Source organism: Coregonus clupeaformis, chromosome 35 (genome assembly GCF_020615455.1).
Source record: "Coregonus clupeaformis isolate EN_2021a chromosome 35, ASM2061545v1, whole genome shotgun sequence".
Lineage (NCBI taxonomy): Eukaryota > Metazoa > Chordata > Actinopteri > Salmoniformes > Salmonidae > Coregonus > Coregonus clupeaformis.
Genome location: NC_059226.1, coordinates 37,879,882 through 37,894,834, shown reverse-complemented (window position 1 = coordinate 37,894,834; position 14,953 = coordinate 37,879,882). Strand labels below are relative to the sequence as shown.

General features: G+C 43.6%; 1 protein-coding gene across 5 annotated transcripts in view; it reads left to right on the top strand.

Annotated features, from left to right (window-relative positions):
- Positions 1 to 14,953, top strand: part of LOC121551692 (nuclear distribution protein nudE homolog 1-A-like) — a 44,901-nt gene that overhangs the window by 9,892 nt on the left and 20,056 nt on the right. For 3 of the 5 annotated variants that reach the window (XM_045211072.1, XM_045211071.1, XM_045211070.1), the window contains 2 exons: positions 201 to 353; positions 448 to 1,008. Coding sequence is in view for 2 of the 5 variants with exons in the window: in XM_045211070.1 (XP_045067005.1) it covers positions 201 to 353; positions 448 to 1,008 (714 nt within the window). In the remaining 3 variants the exon portion in view is untranslated. Of the gene's footprint in view, positions 1 to 200; positions 354 to 447; positions 1,126 to 14,953 lie in introns of those variants that run through there. The other 2 variants (XM_045211073.1, XM_041864408.1) reach the window with 2 other exon arrangements.

The window sequence follows — 14,953 nt, the reverse complement described above, 5'->3', positions numbered from 1 at the left end:
AGGCCTACAGTTGGTCAAAGTCTAAGGCTGTGTTTACACAGGCAGCCCAATTCCAATTAGGGGCAAAAGAGATGATCTGATTGGTCGAAAGATCAATTAGTGGGGAAAAAGATCAGAATTGGGCTGTCTGTGTGAAACAGCCTAACGCTGTACATAGTAACAGTACATATTTAACAAATACCACATTATTTGATGTCTAGATTGAGGAAAGTACAGTGCGCTCAAAAAAGGAGGCCTCCCAAACTCTGAAGGCAGCACTAAGTGAAACACCCAGCTCCGTGAAGGCAGAGGTTGTCTACTGCGTCAGGTTCCCCTCCCTCTCTGAGCATAGCTCACATGCAGTTGTTGGTGAGGTAAATATATATATATATAATCTATATAATAGAATGTTGATTAAGATACCCACTGACCCCTTTATGATAAACCCATGTATTCTTTCTCCAACAGGAAGCTTATGTTAGGGAAGCTGTAGATGCCAGGCTGAGAGAGAAGATTGAGCAGCTGACTCTGTCTGGTGTGAGAAAGATGACTGAAATGAAGTGTCATCTTAACACCTTTGTAGTGGAAGAGCTTTTCTGTGGAGAGCAGCCCCCTCCACCTACTCGCAGGCGGTATTACCCGACTGACAGTGACATAAGAAATGTCATGTTTAAGACCAAGCAGGCCACCAGAGACCCCAACATTGAACGTCCAGACGAAGGTCCATCTAGAAGAGGAAAGAAGAGGTCCTCTAGGAAGGTGTTGCAGTTGAGGAAGCAATGTGCAGGATATCTTAAAGAGATCACAGACCTCACTTATCATCTCCAAGATGAACAGTGCATGACTGACCTGTCTTCACGTCTCAAAAGCGTGTTGCTGGATATGAAGGCCAATGTTCCACAGGATACAGGCCTTCCACTGACCTTTTCTCCAAGGAAGAGAAAAGCTGAGAAGGCCATGGACCCCCTACCAACCAAGAGAGCATCACACCCTTTCACAGGCGGGGTAGAACAGCATACAGAGGACATAGTGAGTGTGGATACCTTGTTGGCATTGACCCTAGGGTAGTAAGGCTGTGTGGAGACATTTACATTTACATATTTAGTCATTTAGCAGACGCTCTTATCCAGAGCGACTTACAGTTAGTGAGAGCATACATTATTTTTTTATTTTTCATACTGGCCCCCCGTGGGAATCGAACCCACAACCCTGGCGTTGCAAACGCCATGCTCTACCAACTGAGCTACATCCCTGTCGGCCATTCCCTCCCCTACCCTGGACGACACTGGGCCAATTGTGTGCCGCCCCAGGATCTCTAGTGGCACAGCTTGCACTGCGATGCAGGGCCTTAGACCACAGCGCCACTCGGGAGAGTAAAGTTACACTACCTTGTTGTCATTGAGCCTAGGGCTGAGGACGGAGTGTGTGGAGACCTTGTTGGCATTGAGCCTAGGGCTGAGGACGGAGTGTGTGGAGACCTTGTTGGCATTGAGCCTAGGGCTGAGGACGGAGTGTGTGGAGACCTTGTTGGCATTGAGCCTAGGGCTGAGGACGGAGTGTGTGGAGACCTTGTTGGCATTGAGCCTAGGGCTGAGGACGGAGTGTGTGGAGACCTTCCACCAATTGAGTATCTTTTGGGTAGTGTAACTTTTATTTCAACTAATGTTAACACAACTTGATAAAACATATTTTCTCATCTCAAGATAAATGACTATAGTAAGTGCCCAAATAAAGTAACGGTTGACCGTTAAACGTGTAACCTTGAACTGAGTTGAAGGACAAATTAAAAGAAAAAACAGCAGATTATGGGGGTGTCAAGAGGTGGATGCAATCTGAGGGCAGGTTAGTGTTTTTTTGTCATGAATCTTGTTCTGGAGGCAGCTCTGCAGAGTGGTCACTAGCTGGCACAGCCACAGTAATAACATCTGATTTTAACCCTAACCTTAACCACACTGCTAACCCTAATGCCTAACCCTAACCTTAACCACACTGCTAACCCTAATGCCTAACCCTAACCTTAACCACACTGCTAACCCTAATGCCTAACCCTAACCTTAACCACACTGCTAACCCTAATGCCTAACCCTAACCTTAACCACACTGCTAACCCTAATGCCTAACCCTAACCTTAACCACACTGCTAACCCTAATGCCTAACCCTAACCTTAACCACACTGCTAACCCTAATGCCTAACCCTAACCTTAACCACACTGCTAACCCTAATGCCTAACCCTAACCTTAACCACACTGCTAACCCTAATGTCTGACCCTAACCTTAACCACACTGCTAACCCTAATGCCTAACCCTAACCTTAACCACACTGCTAACCCTAATGCCTAACCCTAACCTTAACCACACTGCTAACCCTAATGCCTAACCTTAAAGTAAGATCAAAAATCAAATGTTTGTTTGCATGAATTTTTGCAATATAGCCAATTTGGACTTTGCAGCTGGTCTATCTAAGGGGAAATGGCTCCGTTCCGCCTCCAGGACAAGAATCACGACGATCGTCAACGTGCTATCTGAGGTGGGAGGGGGTGTGACATATTGCATAGATGGCTAGCCCACCTTAACGCAAACATTTTTTATGTGCTTAATCAGTTTGTAAGAAAGGCGTTCATATGCAGCAGTCTTAACCATTAGCACAGACCACTCCTGACCTGTATCAATGTAATGGCTCTTCTATTTGGGGATTATCATTTTGCAGGCACAGAGCAGGGTAGTTTGTGTCCAATCCCAAGTGTAGTTTGGCACATGTTTCAGTTCAGAGGGATTTGAGAGTAGGAACAGTCTTGGGCCAAAGGGAATCATCCAGAACTGTTGTAACACGTGAACCAAGGTGCCTCTGGCCTGGTTGCATCTCTGTTGGCTTTTGATGATGTTCAAAAGCAACTTTTCAAATTGAAACTTGTGCTTAATGCAAGCAAAAGTTAATTTATGGTTTTCTCTTCTCTGAAAGTAGACAGATGGAGTCACTTGAAGATTTTAACTCTAAAAGGCCAGCAAATTGATAGGGTTACCTACAGTGGGGAAAAAAAGTATTTAGTCAGCCACCAATTGTGCAAGTTCTCCCACTTAAAAAGATGAGAGAGGCCTGTAATTTTCATCATAGGTACACGTCAACTATGACAGACAAATTGAGAAAAAAAATCCAGAAAATCACATTGTAGGATCTTTTATGAATTTATTTGCAAATTATGGTGGAAAATAAGTATTTGGTCACCTACAAACAAGCAAGATTTCTGGCTCTCACAGACCTGTAACTTCTTCTTTAAGAGGCTCATCTGTCCTCCACTCGTTACCTGTATTAATGGCACCTGTTTGAACTTGTTATCAGTATAAAAGACACCTGTCCACAACCTCAAACAGTCACACTCCAAACTCCACTATGGCCAAGACCAAAGAGCTGTCAAAGGACACCAGAAACAAAATTGTAGACCTGCACCAGGCTGGGAAGACTGAATCTGCAATAGGTAAGCAGCTTGGTTTTAAGAAATCAACTGTGGGAGCAATTATTAGGAAATGGAAGACAAAGGGTCCACTGATAATCTCCCTCGATCTGGGGCTCCACGCAACATCTTACCCAGTGGGGTCAAAATGATCACAAGAACGGTGAGCAAAAATTCCAGAACCACACGTGGGGGACCTAGTGAATGACCTACAGAGAGCTGGGACCAAAGTAACAAAGCCTACCATCAGTAACACACTACGCCGCCAGGGACTCAAATCCTGCAGTGCCAGACGTGTCCCCCTGCTTAAGCCAGTACATGTCCAGGCCCGTCTGAAGTTTGCTAGAGTGCATTTGGATGATCCAGAAGAGGATTGGGAGAATGTCATATGGTCAGATGAAACCAAAATAGAACTTTTTGGTCAAAACTCAAAGAATGCTGAGTTGCATCCAAAGAACACCATACCTACTGTGAAGCATGGGGGTGGAAACATCATGCTTTGGGGCTGTTTTTCTGCAAAGGGACCAGGACGACTGATCCATGTAAAGGAAAGAATGAATGGGGCCATGTATTGTGAGATTTTGAGTGAAAACCTCCTTCCATCAGCAAGGGCATTGAAGATGAAACGTGGCTGGGTCTTTCAGTATGACAATGATCCCAAACACACCGCCCGGGCAACGAAGGAGTGGCTTCGTAAGAAGCATTTCAAGGTCCTGGAGTGGCCTAGCCAGTCTCCAGATCTCAACCCCATAGAAAATCTTTGGAGGGAGTTGAAAGTCCGTGTTGCCCAGCGACAGCCCCAAAACATCACTGCTCTAGAGGAGATCTGCATGGAGGAATGGGCCAAAAAACCAGCAACAGTGTGTGAAAACCTTGTGAAGACTTACAGAAAACGTTTGACCTGTGTCATTGCCAACAAAGGGTATATAACAAAGTATTGAGAAACTTTTGTTATTGACCAAATACTTATTTTCCACCATCATTTGCAAATAAATTCATTAAAAATCCTACAATGTGATTTTCTGGAGAAAAAAAAAGTCTCATTTTGTCTGTCATAGTTGACGTGTACCTATGATGAAAATTACAGGCCTCTCTCATCTTTTTAAGTGGGAGAACTTGCACAATTGGTGGCTGACTATATACTTTTTTTCCCCACTGTATAAGTATCTTGGGATTTGGTTAGATGAAAAACTTAATTTTAAACGGCACATTGATAACTTGACCAAGGACCTGAAGTTGACATTGGGTTTTTATTTAAGGAACAAATCTTGTTTTTCAATGTCAGTCAGAAAGGATCATATTCAAAGCACTTTTTAAAACTCTGTGCTGGATTATGGTGATAGTGTCTTTATGCAGGCCTCAGCAAGTCAGCCTACCTTAACTCTGGACACACTGCATTATGGTCAGGGACGGATTAATGCAGGGGTTTACCGGGGTGCTAGATATATCACCAATGCTAGATCACACACCCATCGCTGTGAGTTGTATGCCTGGGTGCAATGGACCGATCTCTCCACCAGGAGGCTAAAGCACTGGTACACTTTGGTGTACAAAGCATTGATAGGACTCCTCCCTTTGTATCTCTTTGTTCCGTACTGACCAGATTAGTCACTCGTGCCCAGTTGACTTGCTAGTCGGAACTAGGAAACTCTGATATTTCCAACTTACTGATGCGTGGAACACGGCACGTGTATAACTACAACCAGTTAGCAAGTCGGAAATTCAGAGTTCCGACTAGCACGTGAACACGGCATCAATACAATGTTCATAGTCTCTGCTGTCCTTGTCTGTTCCTAAGGCTAGAACTGAGATGGGGGAAACAATATTTTTTCCCATAATGCCCCTTCATCCTGGAACATGCTTCAAAATATATGAAAGTCAGTCTATTTTTAAAACTCTGATCGAATACTTTTTTTGATAGCTACAGTTGTTTTTAATCTGTGTCTGTAAATTGTGATACTTTGTCTTTTGTGTGTATGTTTTTATTTTATGGACATGCAGCTATTTCCCTGTTTTGCCTTCTTGGTCGCCCTTGCAAAAGAGGTTTCTAACCTCAATGGGTCTTAGGCCTACCTGGTTAAATAAATTAAACATTTACAAATTTTGCATTTAGAACGGTTGGTTTTATTATACACTGCTCAAAAAAATAAAGGGAACACTAAAATAACACATCCTAGATCTGAATGAATATCTTATTAAATACTTTTTTCTTTACATAGTTGAATGTGCTGACAACAAAATCACACAAAAAGTGTCAATGGAAATCAAATGTATCAACCCATGGAGGTCTGGATTTGGAGTCACCCTCAAAATTAAAGTGGAAAACCACACTACAGGCTGATCCAACTTTGATGTAATGTCCTTAAAACAAGTCAAAATGAGGCTCAGTAGTGTGTGTGGCCTCCACGTGCCTGCATGACCTCCCTACAACGCCTGGGCATGCTCCTGATGAGGTGGCGGATGGTCTCCTGAGGGATCTCCTCCCAGACCTGGACTAAAGCATCCGCCAACTCCTGGACAGTCTGTGGTGCAACGTGGCGTTGGTGGATGGAGCAAGACATGATGTCCCAGATGTGCTCAATTGGATTCAGGTCTGGGGAACGGGCGGGCCAGTCCATAGCATCAATGCCTTCCTCTTGCAGGAACTGCTGACACACTCCAGCCACATGAGGTCTAGCATTGTCTTGCATTAGGAGGAACCCAGGGCCAACCGCACCAGCATATGGTCTCACAAGGGGTCTGAGGATCTCATCTCGGTACCTAATGGCAGTCAGGCTACCTCTGGCGAGCACATGGAGGGCTGTGCGGCCCCCAAAGAAATGCCACCCCACACCATGACTGACCCACCGCCAAACCGGTCATGCTGGAGGATGTTGCAGGCAGCAGAACGTTCTCCACGGCGTCTCCAGACTCTGTCACATGTGCTCAGTGTGAACCTGCTTTCATCTGCGAAGAGCACAGGGCGCCAGTGGCGAATTTGCCAATCTTGGTGTTCTCTGGCAAATGCCAAACGTCCTGCACGGTGTTGGGCTGTAAGCACAACCCCCACCTGTGGACGTCGGGCCCTCATACCACCCTCATGGAGTCTGTTTCTGACCGTTTGAGCAGACACATGCACATTTGTGGCCTGCTGGAGGTCATTTTGCAGGGCTCTGGCAGTGCTCCTCCTTGCACAAAGGCGGAGGTAGCAGTCCTGCTGCTGGGTTGTTGCCCTCCTACGGCCTCCTCCACGTCTCCTGATCAATCAATCAATCAATCAATTTTATTTTATATAGCCCTTCGTACATCAGCTAATATCTCGAAGTGCTGTACAGAAACCCAGCCTAAAACCCCAAACAGCTAGTAATGCAGGTGTAGAAGCACGGTGGCTAGGAAAAACTCCCTAGAAAGGCCAAAACCTAGGAAGAAACCTAGAGAGGAACCAGGCTATGAGGGGTGGCCAGTCCTCTTCTGGCTGTGCCGGGTGGAGATTATAACAGAACCATACCAAGATGTTCAAAAATTTTCATAAGTGACAAGCATGGTCAAATAATAATCAGGAATAAATCTCAGTTGGCTTTTCATACTGGCCTGTCTCCTGGTAGCGCCTCCATGCTCTGGACACTACGCTGACAGACACAGCAAACCACCTTGCCACAGCTCGCATTGATGTGGCATCCTGGATGAGCTGCACTACCTGAGCCACTTGTGTGGGTTGTAGACTCCGTCTCACGCTACCACTAGAGTGAAAGCACCGCCAGCATTCAAAAGTGTACAAAACATCAGCCAGGAAGCATAGGAACTGAGAAGTGGTCTGTGGTCACCACCTGCAAAACCAGTCCTTTATTGGGGGTGTCTTGCTAATTGCCTATAATTTCCACCTGTTGTCTATTCCATTTGCACAACAGCATGTGAAATGTATTGTCAATCAGTGTTGCTTCCTAAGTGGACAGTTTGATTTCACAGAAGTGTGATTGACTTGGAGTTACATTGTGTTGTTTAAGTGTTCCCTTTATTTTTTTGAGCAGTGTAGTTAATAAAAAGCCAAATCATTGATGGATCACTGGATATAATAAATACATCTGGTGGTATGTCAGGACCATAGACATTAAAAGGGTCCAGACTGATGGTCTGTTTATGTTTCTACCATTGTGGCTAGATGGAGTAGGCCTACATCTCAATGGTACGCAGCATCATCTGGACGTATGCAACAAAAGTTCAACATTCACCTTCTGCTACCATTTCTGTCAAGCCGTCTATGCACACAATTTGATGCATATGTTAGATAAATCCAACCTATGCACCCTACAGAACTCACTGCAACTGCCTCTGCAACGCAATGCTGCAAGGCAAACGCAGTGTTCCATTGGAAATGAATGTACTTCTGGTGTACCAAAACGCAATGACTCTGTAGGTGTGATCAAGGAGTGCGTCTATCATAATCCAAAACGTGTGTGCACATGCACAGCAATGTTCTAGAATATTGGACCATTGGCTTTCATACTTTCCGAATTCTCAGCGTAGCTCAAGCAATTTCTGCAACTGTCAAGACATTGAAATGAATAAAGGACAGGTAGGCCTACTGAAGCTGCGTTGGTTGGGGATTGTGGGGAGGTGCACGTTCACGCCTCCATCACACCGACTGCGTCATTGTGTTTTGGTACACCAGAAGTACATTCATTTCCAATGGAACACTGCGTTTGCCTTGCAGCATTGCGTTGCAGAGGCAGTTGCAGTGCGTTCAGTGTGGTGCATACGTTGGATTCATCGAACATATGTGTAGATGGCTTGACAGAAATGGTAGCAGAAGGTGAATGTTGAATTTTTGTTGCACACATCCAGATGACGCTGCGTACTATTTAGCGTAATGACGCTGTCGTTGTGATCAAGGCGTCAGGCTGTGTCGTCGTCCCCCCGCGGATGGTGGTCTCAGAGCTGTGTAGCTATGTCAACAATGGGATTGTTTTAACCTGCAAAGTTAATTATCCTAACCTGCTAGGTAAACAGACCATCAGTGACTGTAAACAGATATTGAGTGACCGCTCTAACAATGGAAATACATGTCCTCCGAGATGGAATGCAGGCTGGAGGAGGCGAGATCAGGTGGGACCATTCTAGCCAATGAGAGGGCAGATACGCTGTGAACAACAGGCCATTGAGATAGACAGAGGACTCATCCTTGTATCTGTGCCATGTTTACCTCTTATCTCCATTTTAAAGTAGTAAATGTTTCTTCTTCATTGGCTGATTGCTCCCAACTCATAGGAATCCCCACCCAGTTGACTACTTTAAAATGGTGAAACTGGATGCCCTCAATGGCCTTGTCCATGCTAAAATGGTTTATTTCCATGAGTCCTCTATCTATCTCTATGACAACAGGCACAACTCAGATATAACAGGTGTGTGGTGCTGGAGGAGGGCGAGGGCGCTTCAATTTGAGAATACACTGAACATTTATTCTGATTCTAAATATATTATATTTAATTACCACAAAAATTCCATGAATAGTGATTGAATGTCAAACCAAATAAATATGTAGGCTACAGCAGGTCGGTAAATGGTGGTTTCTTTCCTGTCTTCTCTCTGGTGGTGGCGAGAATGATGAGGAACGGCCCTGTGTCTCAACCAATAGCCAATGTAGGCTAAATATCCCACGCAGGGCTACAGAAACTTCCAGAGAGGGTCAGGCTCCTTGGGCGTTCCAGAGAGGATCAGGCTCCTTGGGCGTTCCAGAGAGGATCAGGCTCCTTGGGCGTTCCAGAGAGGATCAGGCTCCTTGGGCGTTCCAGAGAGGATCAGGCTCCTTGGGCGTTCCAGAGAGGATCAGGCTCCTTGGCGTTCCAGAGAGGATCAGGCTCCTTGGGCGTTCCAGAGAGGATCAGGCTCCTTGGGCGTTCCAGAGAGGATCAGGCTCCTTGGGCGTTCCAGAGAGGATCAGGCTCCTTGGGCGTTCCAGAGAGGATCAGGCTCCTTGGGCGTTCCAGAGAGGATCAGGCTCCTTGGGCGTTCCAGAGAGGATCAGGCTCCTTGGGCGTTCCAGAGAGGATCAGGCTCCTTGGCGTTCCAGAGAGGATCAGGCTCCTTGGGCGTTCCAGAGAGGATCAGGCTCCTTGGGCGTTCCAGAGAGGATCAGGCTCCTTGGGCGTTCCAGAGAGGATCAGGCTCCTTGGGCGTTCCAGAGAGGATCAGGCTCCTTGGGCGTTCCAGAGAGGATCAGGCTCCTTGGGCGTTCCAGAGAGGGTCAGGCTCCTTGGGCGTTCCAGAGAGGATCAGGCTCCTTGGGCGTTCCAGAGAGGATCAGGCTCCTTGGGCTTTGCAGTGGCCACTCTGGTTTGGGTGTCCTCGGCAGAACGCTGTAACTGTAACCAAGGGGTCACATATCGTTTTGGGTTCCACTGTGCAAGAGAGGGGGTCGTGGAGTTTTATGAACATCAAGGCAGACACAGTGAATTTAGATAAATATTTTTATCTGATTGGCCAAAGTTGTCAACAATCTAATGGGACTCTGCAGCGCCTACAGTTGAAGTATAGGGTGAATGCACCAATTTGTAGTCGCTCTGGATAAGAGCGTCTGCTAAATGACGTAAATGTGCCCTTGAGCAAGGCACTTAACCCTAATTGCTCCTGTAAGTCGCTCTGGATAAGAGCGTCTGCTAAATGACTAAAATGTAAATGTAAGTCGGAAGTTTATATACACTTAGGTTGGAGTCATTAAAACTCGTTTTTCAACCACTCCACAAATTTCTTGTTAACAAACTATAGTTTTGGCAAGTCAGTTAGGACATCTACTTTGTGCATGACACAAGTAATTTTTCCAACAATTGTTTACAGACAGATTATTTCACTTATAATTCACTGTATCACAATTCCAGTGGGTCAGAAGTTTACATACACTAAGTTGACTGTGCCTTTAAACAGCTTGGAAAATTCCAGAAAATGATGTCATGGCTTTAGAAACTTCTGATCGGCTAATTGACATAATTTGAGTCATTTGGAGGTGTACCTGTGGATGTATTTCAAGGCTTACCTTCAAACTCAGTGCCTCTTTGCTTGACATCATGAGAAAATCAAAAGAAATCAGCCAAGACCTCAGAAAAAAAATTGTAGACCTCCACACGTCTGGTTCATCCTTGGGAGCAATTTCCAAATGCCTGAAGGTACCACGTTCATCTGTACAAACAATAGTACGCAAGTATAAACACCATGGGACCACGCAGCCGTCATACCGCTCAGGAAGGATATGCGTTCTGTCTCCTAGAGATGAACGTATTTGGTGCAAAAAGTGCAAATCAATCCCACAACAACAGCAAAGGACCTTGTGAAGATGCTGGAGGAAACGGGTACAAAAGTATCTATATCCACAGTAAAACGAGTCCTATATCGACATAACCTGAATGGCCACCCAGCAAGGAAGAAGCCACTGCTCCAAAACCGCCATAAAAAAGCCAGAGTACGGTTTGCAACTGCACATGGGGACAAAGATCGTACTTTATGGAGAAATGTCCTTTGGTCTGATGAAACAAAAATAGAACTGTTTGGCCATAATGACCATCATTATGTTTGGAGGAAAAAGGGGGTAGCTTGCCAGCCGAAGAACACCATCCCAACCGTGAAGCACGGAGGTGGCAGCATCATGCTGTGGGGGTGCTTTGCTGCAGGAGGGACTGGTGCACTTCACAAAATAGATGACATCATGAGGAAGGAAAATGATGTGGATATATTGAAGCAACATCTCAAGACATCAGTCAGGAAGTTAAAGCTTGGTCGCAAATGGGTCTTCCAAATGGACAATGACCCCAAGCATACTTCCAAAGTTGTGGCAAAATGGCTTAAGGACAACAAAGTCAAGGTATTGGAGTGGCCATCACAAAGCCCTGACCTCAATCCTATAGAAAATGTGTGGGCAGAATTGAAAAAGCGTGTGCGAGCAAGGAGTCCTACAAACCTGATTCAGTTACACCAGCTCTGTCAGGAGGAATGGGCCAAAATTCACCCTACTTATTGTGGGAAGCTTATGGAAGGCTACCCGAAACGTTTGACCCAAGTTAAACAACTTAAATGCAATGCTACCAAATACTAAATGAGTGTATGTAAACTTCGGACCCACTGGGAATGTGATGAAAGAAATAAAAGCTTAAATAAATAATTATCTCTATAATTATTCTGACATTTCACATTCTTAAAATAAAGTGGTGATCCTAACTGACCTAAGACAGGGACTTGTTACTAGGATTAAATGTCAGGTTTTGTGAAAAACTGAGTTTAAATGTATTTGGCTAAGGTGTATGTAAACTTCCGACTTCAACTGTACGGGTACATGTAGCCTACAGTTCTACCTTGGTATGTCAGGGTGGAAAATTGGAAGTGTGAATTGGGACAAGTTGGAGGTAATAATGCATTTAGGTTATAGTTTATAGTGGCATGAATACACCACACAAAAAGCTTGATTTTTATGGCTGTTTTAATACGATTTTCCTGCAATTCTACTTAGTAATAATTTATGTTCACTACTTGGTCAATTCATTTGATGATTACATCTTTGCAAATAAATTCTATGATAGTTTTTTTTAAATTCTGTAATATGGTATATTGTAGCCATGTGTTCAAGCTAATCAAATCAAAGTTTATTTAGCGCTGTCCTTTTAGAACCAGGAAGGGCGCTCCAATCATTTAAAATAACCCTCATCAAGATCTGTTGCCTAATAGTCCTACTCATGACTTATTATTATTATTATTATTACTAATAGAAGATTATCACTTCTCACAATGGTGCTCGTTTAGTCAAGTTAGATCAAAGCTGAATCAATGTCTCGCAAAATCACATACTGATTAATTAGTAGCCTATTTTACATAACAGAACCGAATATAATAGCTTAGCATAGTAGGCCTATAACGTTACTGTTACACCAAAAACACCTAATTTTTAATGACATTTTAGGATGGTTAGCTGAAGCTGAATAGTCAAAAAATATATAATGTGCCAAAACTCAAAAGAGCCACTAGGCAGGGTGTATGCTTTGATTGATACAAAATACAAGAAAGGCTAATAGTTTGTTAACACTCTCTGCTCTGATTCGCTCACGAAACTGTCATTCAAGAAGATCGAAATGCATAGACTATTCCCATGAAACTGATTGAGATCAATCAAATGAGTGGCATGCAGATGCGGTTTCACCGGTAACGCGTGAAGAATTATGATTCACGACTGATAGTGATGATGGCCTATGTTTTAATTAGGTATGCCTAACTTGGTGTTTGATGGTATTTAATAAAAAATAAATAAATTTGAGACCATATGTGTGGGCATAGAAAGACGTTGCAATTGGAGGATACATTTTATGCATATTCGATAACAGGGCTCTCCAACCCTGTTCCTGGAGAGCTACCATCCTGTAGGTTTTCATTCCAACCTTAATCTGATTCCAGTGGTGGAAAAGTACCCAATTGTCATACTTGAGTAAAAGTAAAGATATCTTAACAGAAAATGAAAGAAAAGTGAAAGTCACCCAGTAAAATATTACTTGAGTGAATGTCTAAAAGTGTTTTATTTTAAATATACTTAAGTATCAAAAGTAAATGTAATAAAAAAATGTTTACTTAAGTACCAAAAGTAAAAGTAAAAGTATTAATAATTTCAAATTGCTTATATTAAGCAAACCAGAGGGCACACTCCAACATGCAGAAATAATTTACAAACAAAGCATTTGTGTTTCTTGAGTTCTCCAGATCAGAGGCAGTAGAGATGAGCAGGTACGTTCTCTTAATAAGTGTGTGAATTTGACCACTTTCCTGTCCTGCTAAACATTCAAAATGTAACCAGTACTTTTGGGTGTCAGGGAAAATGTATGGAGTAAAAAGTACATTATTTTCTTTAGGGATGTAGTGAAGTAAAAGTAAAAGTTGTCCAAAAAAATAAATAGTAATGTCAAGTACAGATACCCCAAAAAACGACTTAAGTAGTACTTTAAAGTATTCTATTAATTAACTAGTTTATAAGATTAATCAGGTTAGTTAAAACTGGGGTTGCAGTGAAATCATACAGGAAGGCAGCTCTCCAGGAACAGGGTTGGACAGTATTGTAATGATAGGCTTTGCATAAGGCTACACCTGTCGGCAGTGGCGGCTCCTGAAAAAATTCTCAGGGGGGGCAATTTTTCTGATGATTTAGGTGACCTACACACATTTAAAAAAAGATATGTCCAGCAACAACATGAAGACAGGGGCAGCATATAAGTCAATACCAGAAGCATTTATTGACTGATCTCAAAAGTGTTGGCTTACAAAAGCAAAATAAGTTATCACAGTAAAAATAATCAAGGGTGTTCTTTCACATTCCTCAACACTGCATAAACAATATGCATTTCCATAAAACACCTCATCTAATTGTGCCACAAAGTTGACAAGTCCAAGAAAAATACCATGGTTGGTGGAGCCCTCAGTTTCATCTTTGCCTCGCAAAGCTAACTCAAACACTCCGCAAAACTTCATACACTGGATTAGCCGGCTGAGGATGTGGCGGTTCTTGCTAACCTCATCGCTGTGGCGGCGGACAGCTAGCCTGTATCCCTCATCCAGTTGAGTGGCAATGTTCACTCTCCCCAAAGCAGACAATCTCAAACAGCTATCCATGTGCGTCTTTGACAGCTCATGTTTCTTAATCTTTTCTGAAAGATGGTGCATGTCCGTTACACCAGTCGCTGTCCAAGCGGTGCTGTCTGCCGTCGCCTTCAGGGTGAAAGAGTAAGCAGGGGTAGCAGAAGACTGCATTAGCTACATCGCAGCCTGCTAGCCAGGTTTTTCGTTCGTACCAATTTTTGGAAAATCCTCGGGTGTAGGACTTTCCCCCTTTAGTAGAAACCTGTTGAATTATTAAATTTGGTCTGGGAGGTCCTAATTGTTTCGTTGCCAATTTATCTTGATTTGTTCGACGACAAAAAGGAACTTCTTTCAAAGAGACAATCGAGTTGCACTGAACGCTAGCCATCTTGACAGTAGTACGTGAATTGATTGACGCTGCTACCCGCTCTTTTCTTAGTTACGTTCATGGTTATGTTACGTATGACGAAAGCGCATAAGTGCAAGCCCTCCCGGAACCCATAGAGATTGTATTGAAAGCTCTGATATTTGAAAAAAAAAGATTTTACATGAGAGTCTATGAGAGACTTCTGGGGCGATTTTCAACCTGACTGAAATCGCCCCAAAAGGGGCGGGGCCATTTGAAGCACGACTTTAGCCTGATTGGACATTTAGTGACAGATCAGAGGTCTAGATTAGAACACTGATAACTACTGTTGCCGTGATATAATTGATTAGAAAAAAAATCCCTTCCTTTTCCCGTTTGGCAGTGCGTCGCCCATATTGCCCTAATGAACACACCGCCCCTGCCTGTCGGTACAAACTTTGATTGAGGAAATGATGACGTCATTTACATATTTTTTCGCTTCCTCTCCTAAAAAAATAGCACTACACCACTTGATATAAAGTGGGTTTTTTCAAAGTTGCCAAAATGCCACGTGCGTCCACTTATACCAGTGCATTTGTAAC